The following is a 26,322-nucleotide window of genomic DNA, read 5'->3' as shown; positions in this document are numbered from 1 at the left end:
CTCCAAGTTCTCATCGCCTGATTTTAATTATACAAAATGTATATTTAACCTTAATCATACTATAAACGTTACTTAAATAACATTTACGTGGAGTATAGTGTTTAGATATGATAAAAAATAGTTAAAATGTAAGAGTGTCTTTGTTAACTCTATATATAAGTGTGTATGTATACATGTATATATGTATACTTAGTCGGGTGGTAGATAACTGAACAGCTTATATTTGTCGCGTATGTATGGTCGGACGTCATCTTTCTGAAAAAAAAAACAAATGCGGTTTTGTAGTAACCACACCAACGCTAGAACCTTTTAGTTCTGGGCCTCAGATTTCTGTTACAAATCGTGAACAGCAGGGGTGTCAAATTTGGTGCCTGAATTTTATCAGTTTACTAGTAGTAATGTTAGAAATTCACTGTGTCTACTATCCGATTATTCAAATCCATGGTCACTGTTTACTTTTTTTTAGAACAAGGGGCAAACGGGCAGGAGGCTCATCTGATGTTAAGTGATACCGCCGCCCATGGACACTCTCAATGCCAGAGGGCTCGCGTAACTTAATTTATCTCATCAGAATTTGTGACAATATCCTACAATACTAGCGTATTCTCAGGCCGGCAACGCATGCGTGAGCCTTCTGACTGTGTGAGTGTCCATGGGCGTATCACTTAGCATCAGACTCCTGCCCTTAAAAAAAGTTTACTTACAGTAGCAAGATGTTCCAAAAATGGTATCAGCTTGAGTAATTCATTGTCGCTCTTGTCCGCGAACCAGCTGTCTATGGGGATACCATTCTCCAATTGGTAGCCGAACGCCTGGAATATAATAAAAGGGTTTATATTAAAAAAAATATAGTTGTAATTAAGCGGAATAACACTTCAAAGCTGGTCACTGCATGGTCTAGTGACCATGCAACAATATGTGACCATGCTCGAACGAAACGCGTTAGGGGGATTAAAAATGTGTATTGAAATATGACAGTTGCCAACCAATAACATCTTATAATTAGATTATAGAAAATAAACACGTTCTATTCCGGTTAAATATAGTAGTTACTAGTTAGTCAGTCGCATCGCCTATTGCGTAGTGTGCGGACGTTTCGCTCTTTTAACAGTGATTCTCAAACTCGTCTTTATAAACTAATCATGTCGAGATGCGGGGAATGCAAAGAGAAAATGTTTGGTGGTGATGGTGCACAGTGCAAATGTTTGGTGGTGATGGTGCACAGTGCAAATGTTTGGTGGTGATGGTGCAAGCTGATATATCACTTCAACTACACAGGGTTCACGGAAGGGGGCTACCGTAAACTGGGCGACCGGAAATCTACATGGCTGTGTCCAAAATGCAAGACAGGTCAACAGCCAGGTACAACTACACTGACACCTCTGCCTGAACATTAAGGGAAGAGGTAAAGGCTCGAATGTCAACCTTTGAGGAACTAGTGAACGAGGTAAAATTTATGAGAGAGGAATTCTCAGGCCTTAAAACTACGGTGATTGAAGCCGGTGACTACTTAACATAGAAAATAGGTTACTAGACAGAAAAAAAGTGTGTGTGTACAAAGTACACATGTCAGAAGTGAAACTTCAGTGGCAAACTAATCTTGAAGTGTTGTTCATATTTATACAAATCTAAAAGTTTAGATTTCCGATACTTAGAGGGACGGAAAAAGGAAGATATGTTAGGAATTTAATGAATTTAATTGTCATTAAAATATTAAGTGTCGAATAATAAATAATAAATAATGTGACGATAAATTTTTTTCCAGCGCCGATAAGAAGTTAGACTTCAAAAAGGAACATGGCGCGTAACCGAAAAACGTGACGCGTAACGAAAAAATGTTACACTAAATTTTTTTCCAACCCCGATAAAGAAGTTTCACTTCAAAAACAGTACGTTGCGGTAAGCCTGAAGTTAGTTCTCAGAGGTAGGCAAACTTCACAAATAACAAATCTTGCAACTAATCAATACACTGGATCCGAAATCGCAGGACAAGTAAAAGATGGCGCGTAACGGAAAAATGTGACGACGTCACGTGACGTAAATTTTTTTCCAAAAAAAAACCGCAAAAGAGATGGACTGTTAGTTTGTGTGGATCAAACATTGCAAGATACTCGCGGTGATCTCGGACAATGATCTTAAAAAAATTACCAAAGGAAATTTACTGCTTAACTCTGATAAATACTAACTTTTTATACTCCGGTTCAAAGATAGTTTATTTCTTAAAGAATTACATTCACTTTTAATTTAGAGTAAGTTAGTTATGTACATCGTGTTATAATTATTTGAAAATAAACTATTTAAATTAAAAATATTAGTTTCTAACAATATGGACAATATTTGATACATAAGTGCAGGTAGGTCGCATCGATGTTACAACATGCATTATGTGACTAATATATAGTAATAGTTTATTAGACCCTCGTTCACAGACATAAGTAAATGCTAGAAGAGCCTTTTTGATAGTATTGTCTTTGATTGACATAACTTTTATTCATTTAAATAAAACACTATTTTTTATTATTTAAGGTGACCACGCACGCTGTAAAGCACGCGAAACGTCAGATAAATTTAAAATTATGTTAAATAGTTGTAAATTTATAATAATACATAACTTCAATCCGGTCAAAATAGTGTTTTATTTAGCCTTTTTGATGTTTTGTTAATACATTAATTATTCTATTAATTTATATTAAACTTTTACGATTTTTACAGACACAGATTTAGAATGTTTGTCTTTATTTTTTTTTATTTTAAAGGTATGTTGTTAATTATATGTACTTATAAAAGTTTTTTAAATTTGTAAAAAGGTTTTATTTCTTTTAATCTGGGTTGGGTAATTAAATATTTGTGGGCCTTGATACATATTTAGTTTTCCATAATTAGTCCTTGTTTGTATTAAACATAATTTATCAATATTTCTTAATTATATATATGAATTAATTTGTTAATAATTTAGTATACATATTAAAATTGAGGTATTGTAAACGTATCTTTGGTTTATACTCATTTGGTATCAACTTCACAAATTTGGTATCACTGAATAGTTTTTCAGTTGGAGTCAAATAATCGTAATAGAATGATGTCTTCAATAATTTAATTTGCATAATTTGTATTATATAACGATTTGTAGGCGCTGCAGTGCCCCATAGTTCGATTAAGTAGTCTATATGTGGCTTTACCATAATATTATGTATAATGAGTCGGACTGACTTTGGGAAGCACGCCATTAATATCTGACCATATTTATTTTATTAATCATAAAACCATTGTGCGTGTTGAAACTATCGTCTGTCCACACTCCGACCGGTTCGCAGCAGGTAAATACTCTTATATAATTAATAATCACTGCTTTGTTGCGTTGACCATGAGGTTGCTCTTTTGATGTACGTGTTCGTAAGTTGAATTTGTATTGAATAGCATATTGAGGGTACTTATCATCTATGATCTACTTATATTCTATTCGCATATTCTTATTCGATCTCTCTTTGTTCTCTTGTTATTAGTGATGGTAATAATAAACACGTATTGTTACTTTTTACACGCTTTATATTAGCTTCACCTGTATGTATGTATGTATGTAACCGACTCCTTCGGACTCGATTTTGACCCACTTTTAACGCACAGATTTAATTCAAACTTTGCGCACCTGTCAAAGATCGATGACAATGCAATAATCCGAGAAAAGAAATGAAAAAAAAAAAACTAAAAAATAAATAATAGTTAAAAAAACTAAAAAACTCTGTGCCATATTTTTCGTCTATCGAGCAACCCACGCTTTTTCACAATAATACCAGTATTTTTTGCTCATTACCATTTTCAGCCTAAATTAGGAATTATTTTTCACTGTTTTGTTTGACGTGCTTTAAAAGCGTCTTTTTTAGTTTTTTTAAACTATTATTTATTTAATATAGACTTCTTCAAAATTATTATAGGATTGAAAATGCATAAACTACAAAAAATTACCAAAATCATCTTAACAAATTACCTACCTTTAAGTACGTAACTCAATGTTACCTATGTATAATTTCGTATTGCTATCTTCTGTCCGCATTGCTCATAAAGCATATATATCTTGATTTGTGGGTATTACGAGTATATGTAATATATTATTACAGTACTATACACATTAGTTCTCTGTCTTATAAAATTAAAATATTTTTATGTCGTTATTTCTTTTGTTACTTAAAATTAATATACTATACCATGCAATATTTGTGTTAAATGAATATTCTTATTCTTATTACTACATAAAAACTGCAGTTATTTACATTAGCTTTCTGTTTTTAAATAATACTGTAACGTTATGTTGTATTTTTTTTAACATTTGTTTGATAATTTAGTAATAAAACTATAATTGCTTAAAATTGTTTTTGGCTTATATCGTAATAACATATATATGTATCTTTAAAAATGTTGTTAGTTATTATATTCACGCACATAACAACTACAGGCGAAGTAGTCATCGGAAGAAATATATTTATTGGCTATTACTACATCTACCGGCTGACAACTAATACTAAAAAAGGTAGCAATGCTTTATTAATATACATTAATATATTGTTATCATTTAATGGGTATATTAATATAATGCAAATGCTCTTAATATTTGTAAGGATAAGATATAAAAAAATTAATAATATGCTGAGATATAATACGGTTTTCGCTAATCCTTGTGCCATACAGGCGCCTTATTTTATTTAATTACATAGACATTGGCAATAACTAACTCGGTTGTTTGAATATATATCAAAACCTACGTGGCTTGCGTCCCAAGTATAGCGATCTTCTGAGTAGTATTTTATTAAACTACTAGTGGACCCGACAGACGTTGTCCTGCATGATATTTCAAGCGATTAGTAAAGCAAAGTATGAAAGTACCGACTGCAGCGCCATCTGGCGGGCTGATTTGTGAATCTAAACCATTCCCAGATCCCCACAAAAAATTTCATCAAAATCGGTCCAGTCGTTTGAGAGAAGTTCAGTGACATACACACTCACAGAAGAATTATATATATAAAGATGACATTCTTCCTTTTACGGAAACATGGTTAGTTGATGGCATTTAACAATGAAATGTTTGAAATCAGATATGTGGTCGTGACAGAGATTATGATAGAACTAGACAGAGCAATGGCGGAGGGGTAATATTGGCAGTGAATCGTAATTTAAACGTAAGAGAGTGGAATGGAGATCATCGGCTGAGGATATTTGGATTACAATTTACAATTACGTCTGGAGATAAAAAATAATCAACAATCTACACAATTTTCAGTACATAGGTATAAAGTAACCTATATTCATGCATTAATATATAACATACAAGTATATTTAATATATATTTTTTTATTTGTTATGTTATATATTTAAGTATATTTTTATTCAGTCTTGCAATACAGCGAGGAAATGCTGCCAGCGTTAAAGGTACACTGCCACAGGGACCAAACTTTTTAAATTTGTTTTAATTTTAATTTTATTTATTTTTAATTATTTTTATTATTACTTTATAGGTTAAGAAAATTGTAAATACTGTATTTGTGTAAATAAATAAATTCTATTATACATTGAAATAAATAACTAATCTTAACAAAAACTATAATATATTATTAAAAGGAGTCCCTTTAGACAAGGTTCCGAAGATACTTGCAAAAAAAACGTAAAATACTGATAAAGTAACCTATGTACTGAAAATTGTGGGAACTCCTTTTTAGATCAACTAAGTAATATCACGCGATAATTAAATTATTTTTTTCATACCCACAAGACAAATTTTTAATATTAGATTTTAATCTCAGTTATATAGATCGGTCTACGAGCAACGAGGATTACCTTTACCTTCTACCGAAGGGTACTCCGGAGTGAAAACAAATCGAGTTTTACATTGAATCTTGGTAATCTTAATCAATATAATTGTTAACGTAAAATTGTAAACACCGTTAGATTGTAATCTATCTCGCGAGATTATAAACTGTCGAAAGATTGTGAACCTCAGCGAACTGCTTACAATTTAACGTATTATTATTCGGTAGGTTGTACTACACTAACTTAGTTATCATTCAAACTTCTTTGATCAATTACAGATTAATTTTACTTCCCAACAATTTCATATAACTACCGAATAATAATACGTTAATTTGTTAGCAGTTCGTTGAGGTTCACAATCTTTCGACAGTTTATAATCTCGCGAGATAGATTACAATCTAACGGTTTTTACAATTTCACGGTGACATAATCACGTAAAAAACGTACGGTAGAATATTGGATCTGGTTCTAATATCGCGGTTAAAGTCAGTGCATGTGTACCTTATTACCACGAGGACCCACATCGCAAATCTTTATGTATCTTAACTGAGTTTTAACTTACCGACACTATTGAAGATAAGAATAGTAAAATAGTTGACGACTCATTGGTCTAGTGGTTAGTACCCCTGACTGCGAATCCATGGGTCCCGGGTTCGCTCCCCAGCTGAGACAACATCGATGTGATGAGCATTTGGTGTTATGCATAGGTCTTGGGCGTTTAAATATGTCTATCTATCTATAATATGTATGTATCTCCGTTGCCTAGTACCCATAACACAAGCTTCACCAGCTTAGCATGGGACTAGGTCAATTGGTGTGAATTGTCTTTAAAAAAAAATATACATGTATATTAAAGGAAATTATGAAGAAATTAACAATGAGCTAAGAAACTGCAATTGGCAGAATACTTTATCGAATGATTTGGAAGACGCGGTATCAAAATATGAAATTTTATACTCAAGAGATAAATATATAACAAAGAAAACTTATAAGTAGTGTAATTACCCTAAAACACATTATCTTTAATTAAAATGATCAAGGTAAAATTTAAGTATCGTAAGTTAAAACTTACAAGAACCTCTCGGATTATGAATCCTTTTCGCTTCTCAGGGCACGTGTCAAGATTCTTGAGAGACAGTGCTTCAATGAGTACATTAGCAGAATAGAATGTCGATAATAACTAATCCTAAACATTGTTGGTCTTACATTAAAAGTAAAAAACTTAACCACGCCTTTCCGAAAACTATGAATTACTGAATTTTATCTTTTTGTTAAATACTTTAACGCCCGAACCCAATAATCGATCCACAATGTCAGATTGAAATCAATCTGAGATCAGACCGTGACAGTCGATCGATCTCCTATCTGCACCCCAATAACCAAACCCTACGAAGACGATCTTTAGCGACAGATAAAATGCTTTTTATCGTTCCATTTTACCGAGTTTTCACTCATATTTGATAATGTAAACCAAATAAAGTAAATAAAACCGTACAAATAACATTAAAATATACATGTGTATGTTTAAAACATAACAAACAGTTTTTTAATTATTTAAAAAACTGGTGTAAGTTAAAATCTGTTTAAATTAACTTTTAAAAACGAGCTTTCGTGAACTGTTATTTTCATACAAAGGTCACACAGACACCGATACGACCTCCCATGGATAGCTTGTATCGACAGATGGCTATTACAATCTGTCGATTGGTTATTGGCACACTTGTTACAACATTTGTATTAAGATTACTATCTCAGATGGTGGATAATGGATTGAGATAGGTTATTGGGTTCAGGCGTAAGTCTACGTATCGCAATGATAATTTCAACAATCCATATACTACCGTTCCTACCCCATCACAACAAGCTCAAATCAGTGCCTCCAATATCTCCAGTCGAAATACAACCTAAAAAAATATCAGTACTGCTGAAAAAACTATTCTTAACAAAGTGTGCTGATAATATGTCAAAACCACTATCTTATTTAATTTCTCCAATGGTATAGTGCGTAACATATGGAAAGCTTTCATTACTCCCATTCATAAAAAAAAATGTGTGCGTGTACTAATGTACACACGGAAGAAACCTCTTTATGACCTTATTTTTCGAAAAATGATCTACTATATGCAACTTTACAGAAATTATTAAATAAATACAATTATTTCATTTTACCTTATTACTACCAAGATTATTACAGAATTTCATTAATTGTAATAGAATTATTAGTATTACTATCATTGTTATCGTTATTATATCGATCGAATCTCTTCGGATCAACCGTGGTAGAGACAAGAAAAAGATGGCGCGTAACCGAAAAACCAAAGTTTCTCCCATACGTCGATAAAAAATTCATTCCAACGCCGATAAAGAAGTTTGACTTCAAAAAGCAACATGGCGCGTAACGGAAAAATGTTACACTAAATTTTTTTCCAACCCCAATAAAAAAGTTTCACTTCAAAAGGCAAAATAAATGTGATATTGAAAATTGCCGACCAATTTCTATACTCTCATTGCCTTTGAAAAAATTTTATATCAGCAGGTGTATGCTTAGGTGTATAGTGAATGTACCAGACATTCACAATAACGACCTCCATTGGGACCTTAATCTAGAGGACGACACTAGATTAACAAAAAAGACTGCGGTACTCACCACGAATTCTACTATTCTAGTGAGAAGACTGAAAAGTACAAGACCATTTGAACTAAGGAATTAGTGTTTAGTGCACGTTAAGTGCTAAAGAGTGAGTGAAAAAAGAGAACACAAGAAGAGAGTCTTCATACAGACTGCAAGTGTTATTGGACACTTTCTTATCGTAATGTTCCATGGCTTAGTAAAGACACATGTATATATTTTTGAAGTGAAAGTTCTTTATCGGGGTTGGAAAAAAATTTTGTGTAACATTTTTTCGTTACGCGTCACATTTTTCGGTTACGCGTCACATTTGACCGTTACGCGCGTCTTTTTCTTGTCCCTACCAGGGTTGATTCAAAGAGATTCTAAACCATTAATAACAAAAATGTATAATAACGATAACAATGATACTAAAAATTCTATTATTATAAATTTATGAAATTCTGTAATAATCTTAGTGGTAATAAGGTAAAATGAAATAATTGTATTATTTGTATTCAAGTCTGTGATATTAAAAGCCTTTTGTTAAACTTTATCTAATTTAACTTTATTTAACCAATTTCTGTAAAGTTGCATATTTTTTCGAAAAATAAGGTCATAAAGAGGTTTCACTTCTGACGTGTGTACACTAGTACACGCACAATTTTTATTTTTAGCAGTGTTGGCCTAGTGGCTTCAGTGCGACTCTCGTACGTGAGATCGTAGGTTCGATCCCCGTGCATCAATGGACTTTCTATGTGCGCAATACATTTGCTCGAACGGTGAAGGAAAATATCGTGAGGAAACCGACATGTCTTAGACACAAAAAGGCGTGTGACACGAGGCCGATCACCTACTTGCCTATTAGATTGACAAATGGTCATGAAATCTGAGGCCAAGACCTAAACAGGTTGTAGCCACTGATTTATTTTGTATGCAGCTGTCTCAGCTCACCAGTGAACAACACGGGTGTTTAAGAAATCGATCTAAGGTCTCAAACCTTATTATTGCCAATGAATACATATTTATTTTTTCGACAATTCACACCAATTGACCTAGTCCCATGCTAAGCTGGTGAAGCTTGTGTTATGGGTACTAGGCAACGGATATACATATTATAGATAGATAGACATATAAATACATATTTAAACACCCAAGAACTAAGCACAACACATGCTCATCACATCGATGTTCGTCTCAGCCGGGGATCGAACCCGGGACCCATGGATTCGCAGGGATAACCACTAGACCAATGAGTCGTCAAACATTGATATGACATTATTGATTGAACATTTTGCTTAACAAGTTGACATTCTTGGTCATACATCGACAATCGTTCACAAGCGGTCGTTTTACAAGGATATACATCTAATTGGATGTCTATTCCTTCAGGTGTTCCCCAGGGCTCCATATTGGGACCCCTCTTATTTATATTATTTGTGAATGATATACTATCATGTTTTAAATATTCTAAAATATTACTATATGCGGATGATATGGAAATTATGAAATTAATATAAACCAGGATACATTAGACCTTCAGGAAGATTTAAATCGATTTGAGGATACTGTCTTCGTAACAAAATGGACTTGAATGTCTCGAAATGCTTTTGTATTATATTCACTAGGAAAAGTAATAAAATCAATACAACATACAAGCTTTAAAATTCTGCTTTAGAGGCTGTCGATGTTATTAGGGATCTCGGAGTTTTGCATGATATTAAGTTAATATTTGATATACATATAGATATTGTACGGAAAACTAGGCTAATTTAAATTTGACGGCTCATTGGTCTAGTAGTATCACTGACTGCGAATCCATGGGTCCCGGGTTCGATCCCCGGCTGAGACGAACATCGATGTGATGAGCATTTGGTGTTGTGCATTTATATGTCTATCTATCTATCTATAATATGTATGTATATCCGTTGCCTAGTACCCATAACACAAGCTTCACCAACTTAGCATGGGACATGGTGTGAATTATCCAATAAAAAAAAAGTAACATCATCTAGTTTTACCCAAGTCAAGACATTGAAAATTTTATATTCGTATGTTAGAAGCAACTTAGAGTATGCGTCGCAAATTTGAAAATATTAAAAAAAATTAAACACCTGCAATTTAAGGCCAAAATCGCTGAACAACAGAGCCCGGTGTAAACATTATCACATGTTATTATCATTACGTGGTATTGCAGACACTATATACCTTATGGTAATTGCTACTGGTGCGGTCGATTGTACCGAGCTAGTAAGCAAAATAAACCTTCGAACAACAAAACACTTAGAATCATGAACCTATTGCATGTACCCAAAGTAAACATAAATTATAGAGGAAGCTACTTTATGGTTAGAGCGGCGAACAAATTTAATGACTTAACGATTGACATTATGTTCGCTGAGAGTGACATCAAGGAAAGCTTTGACACAAAATTATTTCAACCATGAATGAAGTGCATTGATAACCTTTCATTGTCAACGAATTAAATTCTGTTATTTCTTTTTTGTTTTACACTAAAAATATTTGGCATGTTTACCTTCTTGTTTTATAAAAAAAACTATATGTGAAGATTTGTAATTGACCCATAATGTTATATATATATATATATAAATCTATTTATGTATCATGCTGTGAATGTTCTGAATAAATAAATATATAAATCGAGTTTTTAGTATAAGTAAACTTAGGACTTCCACTTAGTTGACTGTTTATGTCAGGCACAGAAGGCTACCTATGTCAGACAAAAAAGGCTACCTATGTCAGACAAAAAAGGCTACCTATGTCAGACAAAAAAGGCTACCTATGTCAGACAAAAAAGGCTACCTATGTCAGATAAAAAAGGCTACCTATGTCAGATAAAAAAGGCTACCTATGTCAGACAAAAAAGGCTACCTATGTCAGATAAAAAATGCTACCTATGTCAGATAAAAAAGGCTACCTATGTCAGACAAAAAAGGCTACCTATGTCAGACAAAAAAGGCTACCTATGTCAGATAAAAAAGGCTACCTATGTCAGATAAAAAAGGCTACCTATGTCAGACAAAAAAGGCTACCTATGTCAGATAAAAAAGGCTACCTATGTCAGACAAAAAAGGCTACCTATGTCAGATAAAAAAGGCTACCTATGTCAGATAAAAAAGGCTACCTATGTCAGACAAAAAAGGCTACCTATGTCAGACAAAAAAGGCTACCTATGTCAGATAAAAAAGGCTACCTATGTCAGATAAAAAAGGCTACCTATGTCAGACAAAAAAGGCTACCTATGTCAGACAAAAAAGGCTACCTATGTCAGATAAAAAAGGCTACCTATGTCAGATAAAAAAGGCTACCTATGTCAGACAAAAAAGGCTACCTATGTCAGATAAAAAAGGCTACCTATGTCAGACAAAAAAGGCTACCTATGTCAGATAAAAAAGGCTACCTATGTCAGACAAAAAAGGCTACCTATGTCAGATAAAAAAGGCTACCTATGACAGATAAAAAAGGCTACCTATGTCAGACAAAAAAGGCTACCTATGTCAGATAAAAAAGGCTACCTATGTCAGACAAAAAAGGCTACCTATGTCAGATAAAAAAGGTTACCTATGTCAGATAAAAAAGGCTACCTATGTCAGACAAAAAAGGCTACCTATGTCAGACAAAAAAGGCTGTTCATGTATGGCATAGAAAGATGTTTATGTCAGGCACAGCTGTCTAAATTATTTAAGACCAGCCCCCATGTGAGGGTTACACCAGTACCTGTGGACTATTATCAACGATGACAGTCTTGCGCAGATCTCTTCCTAAGATCGATAGATCCTTCACGTAATTCCCGTTGACGAGAAGACAATGCTCGCGGAACAATCTGAAAATTTTAATATTTTCTGAAGTGACGTCATTAAAGCAGTGACAAGTATGAATTGAGAATAGATTCATATAGAAAAACGAACGTTAAATTATATATTTTTTTTTAATTTTTGGTGCCCATTTTTATTATATAGTGGTTTTATATACTTTCTGTGTCTATATATGTATATTGTATATGCTTAATAGAAAATCTTACTACCATATATGAATGTTTTATAAAAAAAAGGGTGCGTGTACTTATGCACGCGCGTAAGAAGTTATATTTCTTTGGCATTATTAAAAATAGTTTTTGATTGCATGCAAATAATTAATTACAATTAAATAATCAAAGACTGGAAAAGGAGTCATTATAGTCAATAAAGTTTAGTTTACATTTGAAAAATTAAATAAATAAATATTTATTAATATTATATTTATTATTATTTTTAGTATTGATTTAAATATTCAATTTAAATCACTTCTGATTATAATTCAGACGCACATATAAAATTCGCACTTGTATAATGAAAACAAAATGAAAACACGTGTTTTAAATGTAGAAAAAGCATGTGCATAAATATTATAAATATAAATCACAGTGAACAGAGGCGGCGTGCGTGCCAACATGCGCCACTAACTTCATTCTGTTAATTTTGTGTCACGGTGCGCGCGCATTGTTAAATTTATCTCTCATCAATTTTTCATAACGCGCCTAAAGAAGTATAACTTCAAAAACTTCCTACCATATATGAATGTTTTATAAAAAACTTCCTACCATATATTATGAATGTTTTATAAAAAACTTCCTACCATATATATGAATGTTTTATAAAAAAACTTCCTACCATATATTATGAATGTTTTATAAAAAACTTACTACCATATATGAATGTTTTATAAAAAACTTCCTACCATATATTATGAATGTTTTATAAAAAACTTCCTACCATATATATGAATGTTTTATAAAAAAACTTCCTACCATATATTATGAATGTTTTATAAAAAACTTACTACCATATATGAATGTTTTATAAAAAACTTCCTACCATATATTATGAATGTTTTATAAAAAACTTCCTACCATATATATGAATGTTTTATAAAAAAACTTCCTACCATATATTATGAATGTTTTATAAAAAACTTCCTCCCATATATATGAATGTTTTATAAAAAACTTCCTACCATATATTATGAATGTTTTATAAAAAACTTACTACCATATATGAATGTTTTATAAAAAACTTACTACTTTATATGAATGTTTTTAAAAAAACTTACTACCATATATGTGTTATAAATATTTACTACCATATAGAAACGTTTTATAAAAAAACTTATTACCATATATGTATGTTTTAGGGTTGGATTTAGAAATACGTCGCCTGAATTTGATGATACTGATTATGTAGGTGTCTCACGGGACCTTGATTGGAACCCCTCCAAGTAATTTTGTGTATTGTATTGAAATTCGTTAAACGGAACGTACATTTTATACTTTTCTATAGCAGCGTGTATAACAGAACATGTGAAACGAAACGCAAACCGCTATTTTGAATGTAGATTTTGACACAAATTACACTGACTGAATCATTTAGTTACTTACAAGTTTACGTAAATGCGCTTTTGCGTTTATTTTATTTGGATTTTTTTGGAAATTTGGCTATATTTTTGGACCTTGACTGTACGACCTTGGCATACATACTGGACACTGATTTCTCGCGATCACAGCTTGTGATGGCGTCTGGAAATAGTGGATGTAGACATGAGCAGTCTACGAGTTCTATGCTTGGTAGACAACCGGCTTTTGTCGATGACTTTGAGGTCGATGGGCTCGTTGATCGTCACCTCTGTACTGAAGGTCATGATGTGGAATTTGACAAAAATTTATAAAAATTTGAGTACTAATGAGCAGTAACATTCGCTGAAGAAAATGGATTAGGGCATTCGCAAAAGCAATGTAGAACATCGTGTTCCTATGAAAATTGCTAAATCAGCGAATAAAACATTTTGTTCATGTTGTAAGATAGGAAATTGCAAAGCAAAAACGAAAGTTCCTAGAAATACAGGAACGCTTTTCGAAAATATTAAAAAAGATTTAGTACATGTATTTTTGTTATATGCATATTCGCAAAATTGGAGCAGCAACACAGCTTAATGAAGACTCATATAAATAAATTAGACAACAATGCAAAGGCCGAGCCACTATAAATGATTGGTATGATTATTGCAGGAAAACTATATTTATTTATCAAATGGATAAAAATCAAAAGGAACGATTGGTGGCCCAGGGAAGATAGTCCAGATTGATGAATCAAAATTTGGGAAACCAAAATACAATCGAGGTAATTGTTTTATAGCACTATTAATTCATTTCACATGTTAAGGATAGGTAAGGTAATATTTATGTTATTTTTTTTTAAATAACTGTTTTCGGCGCGTGGAAATGGTTGGGGGTGATAACCCTACCCCTCCTCCCCCCCACTTGCAACCCCCAATACGGGCGACGTATTTCTAAAAAATTTTACCTTAAAAACCTTTTACTTTAAAAAACTTACTACCATATATTAATGTTTTATAAATACTTACTACCATATAATATGTGTTTTATAAAAAACTTACTACCATATATTAATGTTTTATAAAAACTTACTACCATATAATATGTGTTTTATAAAAAACTTACTACCATATATTAATGTTTTATAAAAACTTACTACCATATATGTGTTTTATAAAAAACTTGCGACTTTTTTTTAGATATTTTCCAGATTTTTTTAAGATTTTAATTTAAAAAATGTAACTAATCTTATTTGGACTGTTTTTCAATTTTGTTTTATTTTTGTGTCTACCCACCTATATTTAATCCATCGTCGTTGCGGATCCAACAAATTCAGCAATCTATCAGCATACACCCTCTTGCTGGCGGTGAACAGTATTACTTCATACAACCTCGAAACGCGAGACAGAAATTGGGCGAAATGGGGTCGCGTCCTTACGAAAACCTGAAAAAAATTGCAAATTGTTTGAACAAAAAATCTACTAACAATTTAGTCTCTTATTTAATTTTTACCTCACACACTGTTTTATTGGTTTTTTTTTTAATTATTCTTTAATATATAATATTCTACGGTTCAATATGAGGAACATGTATATTGTATACTAACAATACAATAATTGACCTATCCGCTGCATTGCTTAATTTGTAAGTAATATTTGTGCCTATTTTAGTATAGTAGTTTTATTCTAGGAGAACATTGTCTTCAGATATAATTATTTAACTTATGTATACAAAATATTGTAAAACCTATTTTAAAAGAGTTTCTTGCCCATTCTTCTCCACACGAAACTACCTTTTGGAAGGGGCAACTAGAATCATCTTTATATTTTCAAACTGCCTTGCGAGTTACGACTCGATCGAAGACTGTTTGATCGAAATACTATGAAACACAAAAAACGACGTTTGTGTTTACAAGCATGTTACGTCATTGCGACGCCATCTTGTCTAGAGAAATTGGTTACGTGGATGAATTATTATTATAACTTATAACCTAGAAACATAGCGAATCTTTGAACTTAAGGGATCAGATATAAATTCCAAATTACTTGCAAAGGGAAAAGGTTCAAAGGCCCCATTTGGACTCAAGTAAATGAGACTTTGATCAAATATCGCGATATATCAAATATATAAAATTCTCGTGTCACGATGTTCGTTCCCATACTCCTCCGAAACGGGTCGACCGATTCTTATGAAATGTTGTATATTCAGTAAGTAAGAGAATCGGCTACTATCTATCTTTCAAGTCGCAAAATTTAATTTTTTAGATAAATTTTTTTATGAATACAAAAGTACATACAACCCTCAATTTCAATACTCTACGATCAATACCTATTTTTATTTGTTAATGACTTGAACTCTGAGGTTTATATTGAGAAAAATTCACAGAAACCCCTAACGATCGTAGAACAATGTCGGATTTGAAAGAAATCCAAAATCCACTTTTTATCATACTTGAATTTGCCGCACTTTTTCGTTATCTTCTTTCATTAGCCAGACCCTAGAAACATGTGATTTTTCTAGAAAACTGTGTAATTTAATGTTATTATTTTTATTTTATTTAAAAACAAACCCTCACCGTGTATCGACAATCTTGGAACAGAACTGGGAAGTGGAAGCTCGCATCAGGAAGCTCTTGAAGTGAACAATGCACCAATGTCTCATCCAAGTCCAAGACCTGGAAATACAATGCTAGTCTTTAAGTTTAAAAGCGCGGCAACGCACTCGCGAGCCTTCATACTAAAAAATTCAACTGTAAAAGTTTGCAGATAATTGAACGAGATAATTTAATTAGTGCCTAAACTAATCTATAGTTTTCAAGTTTAAAAGGTCAGCAACGCATTCACGAGCCTTTATTCTAAAAAAGAACTTCAAAAATATAAACATACTTGAACGAGCTAATTTAATTCAAACCTTTAGTTTTAAAGTATAAAGGCCGGCAACGCACTAGCGATCATAGTAAAAAACTAAGTACTTACCAGGCTAAAATCTGGACTGGTTCTGGTTTTGAGGGGTAAAGCTGGATATCTGGCTCGAAGGGCCCCCGTTGCTACAGTTTCTAAGGGAGGCAGCTGAAAGAACAAATATTCCAGATGTTCCAGTCAGGGCTCTGGTCTTCACGCTGTCAAACTTCACAGAGTTTGACAGAAACTAAAATTTGACGTTTAAGACGCAACTGTTTATTCGTATTCTGACATTTGCTGTCAAACAAGCAATTACGGTAACCCAATGCGGCAGTTATAATTTATATTATTAGCCTAGCGGTCTTATTAAGTGGCAGCTAGGTGAGGGGTACCGGGTTCGATTCCCGGTTCGAGGGCAGGTTTTAATTTAATTTAAAATTTGTTCTCGGCCTTTGGGAGGGTTGTGCGGTACCGGGCGAGTGCCTAAACTGTACATGGAGGACATGATCGAATTTCTAAGGCAAAAAGCACGAATGATAAATATCTCATACTTGACGCTGGCTAATGCACAAACCGTGCCAGCGCCAAAAAAAAAAAAGACAAATGACATCATATTATTGACATTATCTCTGACATAATATATATATTTTTTTTTAATGGTGCGTGCGTTTTATGCGTGCTTTTTGCCTTAGAAATTCGACCATGTCCTCCATGTACGGTTTAGGCACTCGCCCGGTACCGCACAACCCTCCCAAAGGCCGAGAACAAATTTAAATTAAATAAAAACTTGCCCTCGAACCGGGAATCGAACCCGGTACCTCACACCGAGCTGCCACTTAATAAGACCGCTAGGCTATGAGGCCCCTTTCATTTGCTTTATTAACGGCTTTAAATACAATGACAATTAACCTCACAGGTTGTTAATTGTCATTGTGTCAATGTCAATTTATAAAAAAAAGAGACTGATTGCAGATGGATTAAAAAAAATATCGATTGTTGCGTCAGTGATGCCAACTTGGCGGTTTTCTTCAAATTAATTTTTCTTCAAAGGAAAATGTCATAAATCGTCATTGTTACATGAGTAAAAAATATTCTGTTCTATGATTTACCACATTCACCATTACACACATATTCACAACACTTCAAATATAACAAAACAAATTATAACAATATAACAAGAACTATTGCTACGCGTTTTTTTCTTCTAGGTAGTCATTGACTGTGTAACCTTTACACATATCTTAATATATATATTTCTTGTGTGCGTGTGTATGTGACTGAACTCCTCCTAAACGACTGGACCAATTTTGATGAAATTTTTTGTGTGTCTTCAAGGGGATCTGGGAATGGTTTAGATTCACAAATCAGCCCGCCAGATGTTAAGGGTAAATTTTTTTCCACCCCTAAATTTTTATTTTTATTTTTTAGACAAAATTTTTAATTTCTATTTTTTTATGATACAGCATTAAAAAATACATACAACCCCTAACTTTCACCCCTCTACGATCAACCCCTATTTTTTTATTATAAATGATATACATGGCGAAGCGACGTTTGCCGGATCAGCTAGTATTATATATATCTATAATTACCTGCTTAATATACAAATACGGGTCGAACGCCTCAGCCCATGATGGCATTTGCTCGCAATCCACTCTTGTGCTGCACGAAGATATAACATCTCTTTCATCCTGAACAACGTATAAAAAAATTATCTATCTTTTATTATACATTATACAGTGTAAACTCTTTATAACGAATTTCAAGAGACCGAAGTTGTTTTTCGTTATTGACAGTTGCTGTTATACGGAGGGTAGAGAAAAAAACAAATACAATCATCTTTATATATATAATTCTTCTGTGAGTGTGTATGTCACTGAACTTCTCTCAAACGACTGGACCGATTTTGATGAAATTTTTTGTGTGTGTTCAAGGGGATCTGGGAATGGTTTAGATTCACAAATCAGCCCGCCAGATGGCGCTGCAGTCGGTACTTTCATACTTTGCTTTACTAATTGCTTGAAATATCATGCAGGACAACGTCTGTCGGGTCCACTAGTTTATATATATAATAGATAGGTGTCCATGGTACGTTTAGTAACTGAGACCAAAATTTCCTACAGGCAATGTAATCTAAGAATAATGGCACATGTTAATGCAATTAACAATAAAAAAGGCGAGACGGCTGTTTATGACCTCAAGTGTCTTTCTTAGATAATTCGGCACCTCAAAAGGTTAGTTTTGTAAGTTGATTATAAAAACAATTACACTTAAGTTGATGTCTAAATATGAAAATATTTCTTCGTAATAGAGAATGGCTGTTGCGTTATAAACAGTGAATATGGGTTTGGTGTTAAACCAAACAAATTTACTCATTTTACGTTATAGAGTATTTCGTTATAACGAATGATGATATAAAAAGTTTCCACTGTATTTTACATTGAATAGACTCCAAAACTACAGGATTTGATAATCTTTAAACATTAGAACCATCCCTGATGAACATAGACATATAAATTACGATATTGTTAAGTTGTAAAGACCAATAAAGACTCCTTTATGCTGCGGAAACTATTGACAATAGAGCATTGTCAACAAGCAACTTAAAGAAGTTAGAGTAGACCGAGTGTAGTGAGAAAGCTATTTGTGAGTAATAAGATATATTAACCCGAATATAAAAAGATTCGTGGTAGAAAAAACAGTCGAAAGAAAACGTTTCTTACGAACGCTGACTTAATATGACTTCTAGAGAAATTAAGAGCTGGATAATGCCTACAGGACATGTCTATTATAAAAACAAGTAAAACACAAAAACCAATGCACGGATTTTTATACAGTCTTCACCATTATATAGAATGGTTCATGAGGAAGGTAGGTATGTAATTTTTTGTGCGAAAATAATAATACAGTTTTAGGGATTTAGGATCTAATACCGCGTGCTTTTTTGTAGATAATGACTGCTAACGGGTGCTACTTGTGGTGACTGGTCGAACTTGAATTCGTGTATGCGGTGATGTTAGTTATTTCGACTACTGGTCTAAGATCCCGCTATACAACGACCTTCACCGAGATGCTTATTTAATGAAACTTATTTTATATTTAATTTAATATGTCAATAAATATAATCCATATGGGTTGCCTAGCAAATTTCAGTCCAGACTATTTTAATTGATATTTTAAAAAAAATATTTTTTTAAAAATTTCACCGGTATGATTATTAGATAAATTCTATACCAATCGAAAGTATGAAGCCCATAGAATATGCAAACGTTAGGTTGTTTTTAATCAATTAATTAATTATTTATGTGTATATTTTTTATGTGACACTAAAGTATATATACATCTTTAGTATAAAAGAAGGTTATAGTGATACATATATAATACTATCCTGATTAAAAATATTGATTGAAAAAAGTTCAAAAAATTTACTACATGCAAATTATAAAAAACTTTTTTTTTTTAAATATTAATTAAACATACTCTGGACTGAAATTTGCTAGGCAACCCATATGGATTATATTTATTGACATATTAAATTAAATATAAAATAAGTTTCATTAAATAAGCATCTCGGTGAAGGTCGTTGTATAGCGGGATCTTATACTATACGTATTTATTGTTCCCACGAGAATGTAATTGCGTGCTCCTATTTCACCATGCCTCCTGCTGATAGAGGACAAATCTTTGTTTTTAATTAATTGTATTATTATTAATTACTTAAGATGTGGAACATGGTGTAATGGTTGCAGCTCCTTACAAACATTGTGTAAAACAAAAACCTTGGCGATAAAAAAGAGTGGAGGAGAGTTTATTGCCAGTTCTTCTCTTCCGTTCTACGCTCTTGATTTGAGAACTGACAGTAAATGTAAAATTAGAAGCATTTAATGTGTATTTCTTTACTGACGTTCATAAGAGTACATTGTGTTACCTAAATGATTCTGACTTGATTATAAAACTGTAGTACACTTCTCTATTGTTAATAGTTTCTGCAGTTAAGAAGTCTTTATTGGTCTTCACACCTTAACACTATCGTAATTTATAGCCTATCTTCATCAGGGATGGTTCTAATGGTGAAGAGATTATCAAACGCTGTAGTTTTGTAGACTAGAAAACAATAAAATCTTTCCTCTTTATAATAAACTAGCAGACCGGTCAAGCTTTGCTGTGGCTAAGGTTTTTGTTATATTACATAGTAGCAAACTATTCAAGGGAAACGGTAGGAGAACACCAGCCATGGGGAGTGGTCCCCATGGCTGGTGTTCTCCCATGCTTTTTTGGTGGTTATGCCATTAAATTGTAGCTTATGAGAAACGTTGGTACTTAAAACACAGCGCCATCTCTTAGAATTGTGACTATCAAATAATAAACAAATATTTTGCAATAAAATAATATTGCGGGTATAAATTGAGATGTAAGCTATCCTATCTTTTAAGTTGGATATCAATCAAATTGCACACGGTGTGCAAATTTGATTGATATCGGTTCGGTAGTTTAGGAGTCCATCACGGACAAACAGCGTGACACGTAATTTATTTATATTAAGATTTAAAGAATTAAAAAAATCTCTTAAAAAAGATGACTTTGATCTGGCCTATTTTAAGATTAAACCAAGATGTACCTACCTCTATGTCTGGTGGTACTTCATCATGACACGTCAAGGAGTTCTCATCAGAGACAATGTCTGCGCTCTGTAATAATTTTACATTTAAGATCCAAGCTCTCCTGGTGCTTTCATCAGTAATACAGCGAGGAAAAAATATTTTTATGGAAGGCAAATGAGCTGTCGGGTAATGTGAACTGGTAGATGGACCTGCAGCGGCGTGTTTGCTAGTATGTTGCCGACCTTTGAGGTACGCTCTTTTGCAGTAGGATAAGTCGTGTCGGAAATCTGGCTCCATAGGTGATAGAAAGTCCCTTAACGTCAAGGGGCAAGCACCAGCCTTAGTCTTTGTCAGACACAGATGGCTGATCACCTACTTAAGGAGGACTTATATATCTTAGGATGACCTCATAGATAGAGAATTATCACTAAATAAATTCAAAGCCCTCGTTAAACGAAAAACAAAGCTTTTTATAAATTTGAGGACTACTTAAATGATCCTTATCCTTGGGATTGATTTGCTCCAGTTCATACAATACTTGGCGATTAAAGAGTGGCGGAAAGTTTCTTGCCAGTTCTTCTTACCCGCTCTACGCCCTTGCGAACTGGTAGTAAATGTAAATTTACGATTAATTTAACTTGACGATTGAAAAGGTTACCCACTTGAATAAAGATATTTTGAGTTTGAGTTTAATTGACGATTCTTAAACAGATATATTTTTATAGGAGGCAAACGGGCCTGACCTGATACCGACAAGGATACTCAATGCCAGAGGACTCACGCCGTTTCCGGCCTTTATAAAATAATCAAAGAGCTCACCCATCCATTGGCCTCGGTGACCAAACTTTGGCTTATTTCAGCCAAAAAGTGCGTGTTAGGGTTCCTAGCTGATAGGGCTTCGAGACTCTCAATTGCGCCCTGTTCGCAGGTGGACGAAATCTCACACTCCGAGTCCCGGATGTAGGACCCTTGCTCCAACATTGTCACGAAGTCCGGCTAAACCCATACAACGACCACTATTCAAGGTTAGGCTATCACGGCATATGCTTAAGTATTAAGAATATCCATAGCAGCATCATCAGCACACTCCACATACACTCTCTTTCACACTACACAGCCGAATTAGGTATAACTTATTTATTTACACTTTGTTACTTTAAACTTACATAGGTTAAGGCAACAGGAGGCCAAGCGATCTCTTCCAGGCAACTCTAATATGGAAAATAAAAAAAAGAAACTATAGATGGTCATAAAGCACAAGAGCACAAATAAAAAGTAACATTAACTAAAACTAGCATAAACTGAAATTTGAAAAAATCATATTTTTTTAAGAGTGACAATTATTATAAAAGTAGCGAATTATGCATAAGGATTTAAATATATTTATAAGAAAGAGCTCGTCTCAGATCAAGAGGTAAGGAGTTCCAAAGCAGGATATTTTGGAGAATGGATTTTAGTTAGTTAACTTGTTGAATCACAGCTTTGCTTTTAACAGCTCCAAATTTGTTGGTACATATTTTTATCGCTCTGCAATGCCCACCACGGGCATGCTGTTTAACCTCATATAATTTAATTAAAACATCATGATTTGAGAAAGGAATGAGAGAACATACAACTTTTTGGCTATAACCTAAGCTAACCTGATCACAAACGCCAATTAGAAATAAAAAAAATTATAAAAAACCTAACCTAATGTAATTTATTGACGACTCATTGGTGTAGTGGTTTGTACCCCTGACTGCGAATCCATGGGTCCCGGGTTCGATCCCCGGCTGAGACGAACATCGATGTGATGAGCATTTGGTGTTGTGCTTAGGTCTTGGGTGTTTCAATATGTATTTATATGTCTATCTATCTATAATATGTATGTATATCCGTTGCCTAGTACCCATAACACAAGCTTCACCAGCTTAGCATGGGACTCGGTCAATTGGTGTGAATTGTCTTTAAAAAAAAAAAAAACATTTACATCACATAATATTATCAGTTTTGTACAAACTTGGGGTACATACAAGGTGGTTCAAGAATTAGATTGTCAAAGGAATTCAAATCAAAACTACCACCAGAAAGGAACAAGAACTTTACTTAGTTAAATGTTAAATATTATTGGCTCGGCTATATCTTTAGTATAATTGATTTTTGTTATATAAATTATGTTTATGACAAAATATTTTTTTTTTTTTTGTGTTCTTGTTCATCTGCAATCGGTTATCAGCCATAATCAGATATTTTCTGAGGTTAATTTTGGTTGGGTGCGATTCCATTGAAAGGCACCGTATGTGTTGGTAGAAACCAGATTTTTATTTTAGGTCAGTTTCTCTGGTCTAGGTCTAGTATTTGCCATCTTTTTAGGCGAGTTACATCATCTCCTGGGGTTAACAGATTCTTAGCCAGTTCATTTGTATGTTTGGTAAACAACATTTGGTGGACAAAATAAATAATAAAGTGCTCATATGTTAAGTGGAGAATGGACAGACCGATTTGGTTAATGGTATTTGTCGAAGTCCAGGGAAGGTTTAAACAAAAATATAAATAAATAAATAAGTAATTAAGTGTCGCCAGCTTCTGTCAGGCCCGAAGTAAGTATTAGAAATAATGGCATAGAAAATATTCAGTCAAAAAGTTATTTACCAAGTTCTTGCTTACATTTGTATTTAAAACAATTAATGCACCATAGAATTAAATGTTAAAAGGCCATATTTAAAGACTTAATAAAACTACTGACTAGACTTCATAATTATGGTTATGCATTCAATTCCCGTGAATGAATTTTGTTAAAATAATTTAGAAGAAAATATTAATTTATATAATCAGTGGGCAAATGGGCAGGAGGAGGATGTTAAGTTGCTGCCCTATTCACTATTAAAAACATTTCCAGGTCAATTGTGAAAATTTGAAAATTTTGACATTTTGAAAAGTTGAAAATTTGTTGAAAAGATAATAAATACAATCTCAATCATTACTATTTTGGAACACTTACCTGAATATATTTTCCATCAGTACTCAGAAAGTCTGTGCATGCATCTAAATCGTCAGTTGTCGATGTCGGCTGATACATTTCAAGATCATTTGGCGTGTGCAGTTTCTCAATTTTTTCTGTAGTCATAATTCGAGCTGCTCTATCAGCCAATAAATTGATATCATGATCCGTGGAGATATCTTCATTCAACACACACTCTAAAGTCATAAAATCGTTCAAACAATCACTGGGAAGGCAAAGTTCCGATGACTCAACTTGTGTTTCAGAATCTGACTCGTCAGTTTTTAAATCGGAAGTTGTTGTGTGAGGTTCATACATAGTGATATCATTGTCCTCCAAACTTGGTTCTGGGTCTGGTTTCACCTTCTTCTTGGGGCTTTCATTTGTGGATGAAATTACTATTTTGTTTAGACGGGGCGCTGGTGTTCCCATTTGTCTGACTTTGCGGATAGGTGAGCTGTTTAATGAAGCTGACTTCTCTGTTTTGTCCATACGTCTTGTTTTACGGGGTGAGCTTAAGGCTGAGGATATAGATTCTGGCTTACGCTCGCGGTTTAATGAGCTCTGCCTGAGCTGAACGCTTCTTGTCATCCTTACATCTTTCAACTTTGGTTTTGCCGGTTTTTCCTTAACTTTGACAGATGTGGAAGATGTAACTGTTTCTTTCACTGGGTTCCGAACAACAGTTTGGAAAATTGGCTTTTTAATTTCATCCTTTTTAACTTTTTCCATTTTGACGATTGACTTACGTAGCCCTAATGTTTTACGTGATCTTGTACAATGTAGATCAGATGATAATATATCATCCTTTAAAGTTTTCTTCCAATTGGTTTTTTTAACCAAAATCTGGGTTTTCTCTTTGATTTTCAACACTTTCTGTGATATTCTTTTTGAGAGCCGTCGCTCCCGCTTTTTACTTCTTAACCGCATTGCAATTCTAATGAGATTTTCTGAAAATTTTCGATTCACTCCTAATGTATTTCATAATTATCAGAGTAAGAAATTAAAAAATAACTATTATTATATTATATTTATTTCTGACTAATTAAGCTTCATTTAATCGTGGAACTCTTGGAACATTTTAATGGTAATAGGCCTTATATGTTATTCTTGTAAAAATGCTATTTGAAATAATAAAGTAATAAAAAAATAACTTACACAATCACTGCAGCGTTAGAAAGTCTTAATTAAAACATTAAAGCCAAATAAACGTAAATATTTATACATTGCGCTAGCTTATCGAAATTTATTTCGTGCCAAAATTTGGCGACAGGGTTGGCGCCTTTTTCTTTCACTTTACACAAATAAGTTTTTTCACTGTACACTGTTATAAAACAAGTGAATTTAAGAAAAAAATAACACTTATCCGATTAAAAGTCAGTACAAACACTTGATTATCGAATTAAAACTATCGCAAAAATAAAAAAAAGCGGCACTGGCTAAGTATTGATTTATGCGCTGGGAAATGGAAATTAGGATTACCGATGCGTATGAATTTATACACTTATCTAACCGGAGAAATAATTTTATGACGGAAACGCAATCGTAAACGAAACAATTTGCGTAATTCGATGTTAATTATTACAGTAGAACACAAAGCTTAACAAACGTCAAAATGGCGGCGTTCTTTTTACGAAATTATATGTATACTGTATAGTACGAAATATAAATGTTGCCAGTTGCCACAGTCCACATCTTAAAAGTATACTTGACATACGATGACAAAAAAAATTGCAATTAAATGTGATTTTAAATTAATCGAAAGGATTTTTTTTTAATTGTTCAATAAAAGTAAAAATATACTTTTAAACATAGTAATATATGAAAAATATTAGTGTAATATATGTATGTATATATACATATTTAGTATGTTTGGTTATTTTCTCACAGGTGGCGCTATAAACCAGAAGCAGTACATTGAAGTATCACACCAAACGGAACAAAACAACGTTTAGTGAAGAATTATAGCTACACATAATAATACAATAATAAAGATTATATAATATATTATATTAAACAGTTTTGATTCTAATTTCTTCTAATAA

General features: G+C 33.1%; 1 protein-coding gene across 2 annotated transcripts; it reads right to left on the bottom strand.

The window, feature by feature from the left end:
* Positions 1 to 25,930, bottom strand: LOC125062725. 2 transcript variants are annotated; one of them, XM_047668814.1, is made up of 12 exons: positions 25,436 to 25,930; positions 24,278 to 25,227; positions 22,464 to 22,508; positions 22,117 to 22,293; positions 21,319 to 21,384; positions 18,289 to 18,387; positions 16,772 to 16,864; positions 16,372 to 16,470; positions 15,092 to 15,240; positions 12,146 to 12,251; positions 705 to 812; positions 1 to 255 (listed from the first exon to the last, which is right to left on the bottom strand). In XM_047668814.1, the coding sequence occupies exons 2-12, from the start codon at positions 25,205 to 25,207 to the stop codon at positions 190 to 192; spliced, it is 1,938 nt and encodes a 645-aa protein (XP_047524770.1). In that variant the 5' UTR covers positions 25,208 to 25,227; positions 25,436 to 25,930; the 3' UTR covers positions 1 to 189. The 2 variants fall into 2 exon arrangements, with proteins under 2 accessions (XP_047524770.1, XP_047524771.1); XM_047668815.1 differs by lacking the exon at positions 22,464 to 22,508.
* Positions 25,931 to 26,322: the final 392 nt, after the last annotated feature.

Source organism: Pieris napi, chromosome Z, assembly GCF_905475465.1.
Source record: "Pieris napi chromosome Z, ilPieNapi1.2, whole genome shotgun sequence".
Taxonomy (NCBI): domain Eukaryota; kingdom Metazoa; phylum Arthropoda; class Insecta; order Lepidoptera; family Pieridae; genus Pieris; species Pieris napi.
Note: the sequence above shows the minus strand (reverse complement) of the source record. Positions and strands in the feature narration are given on the sequence as shown.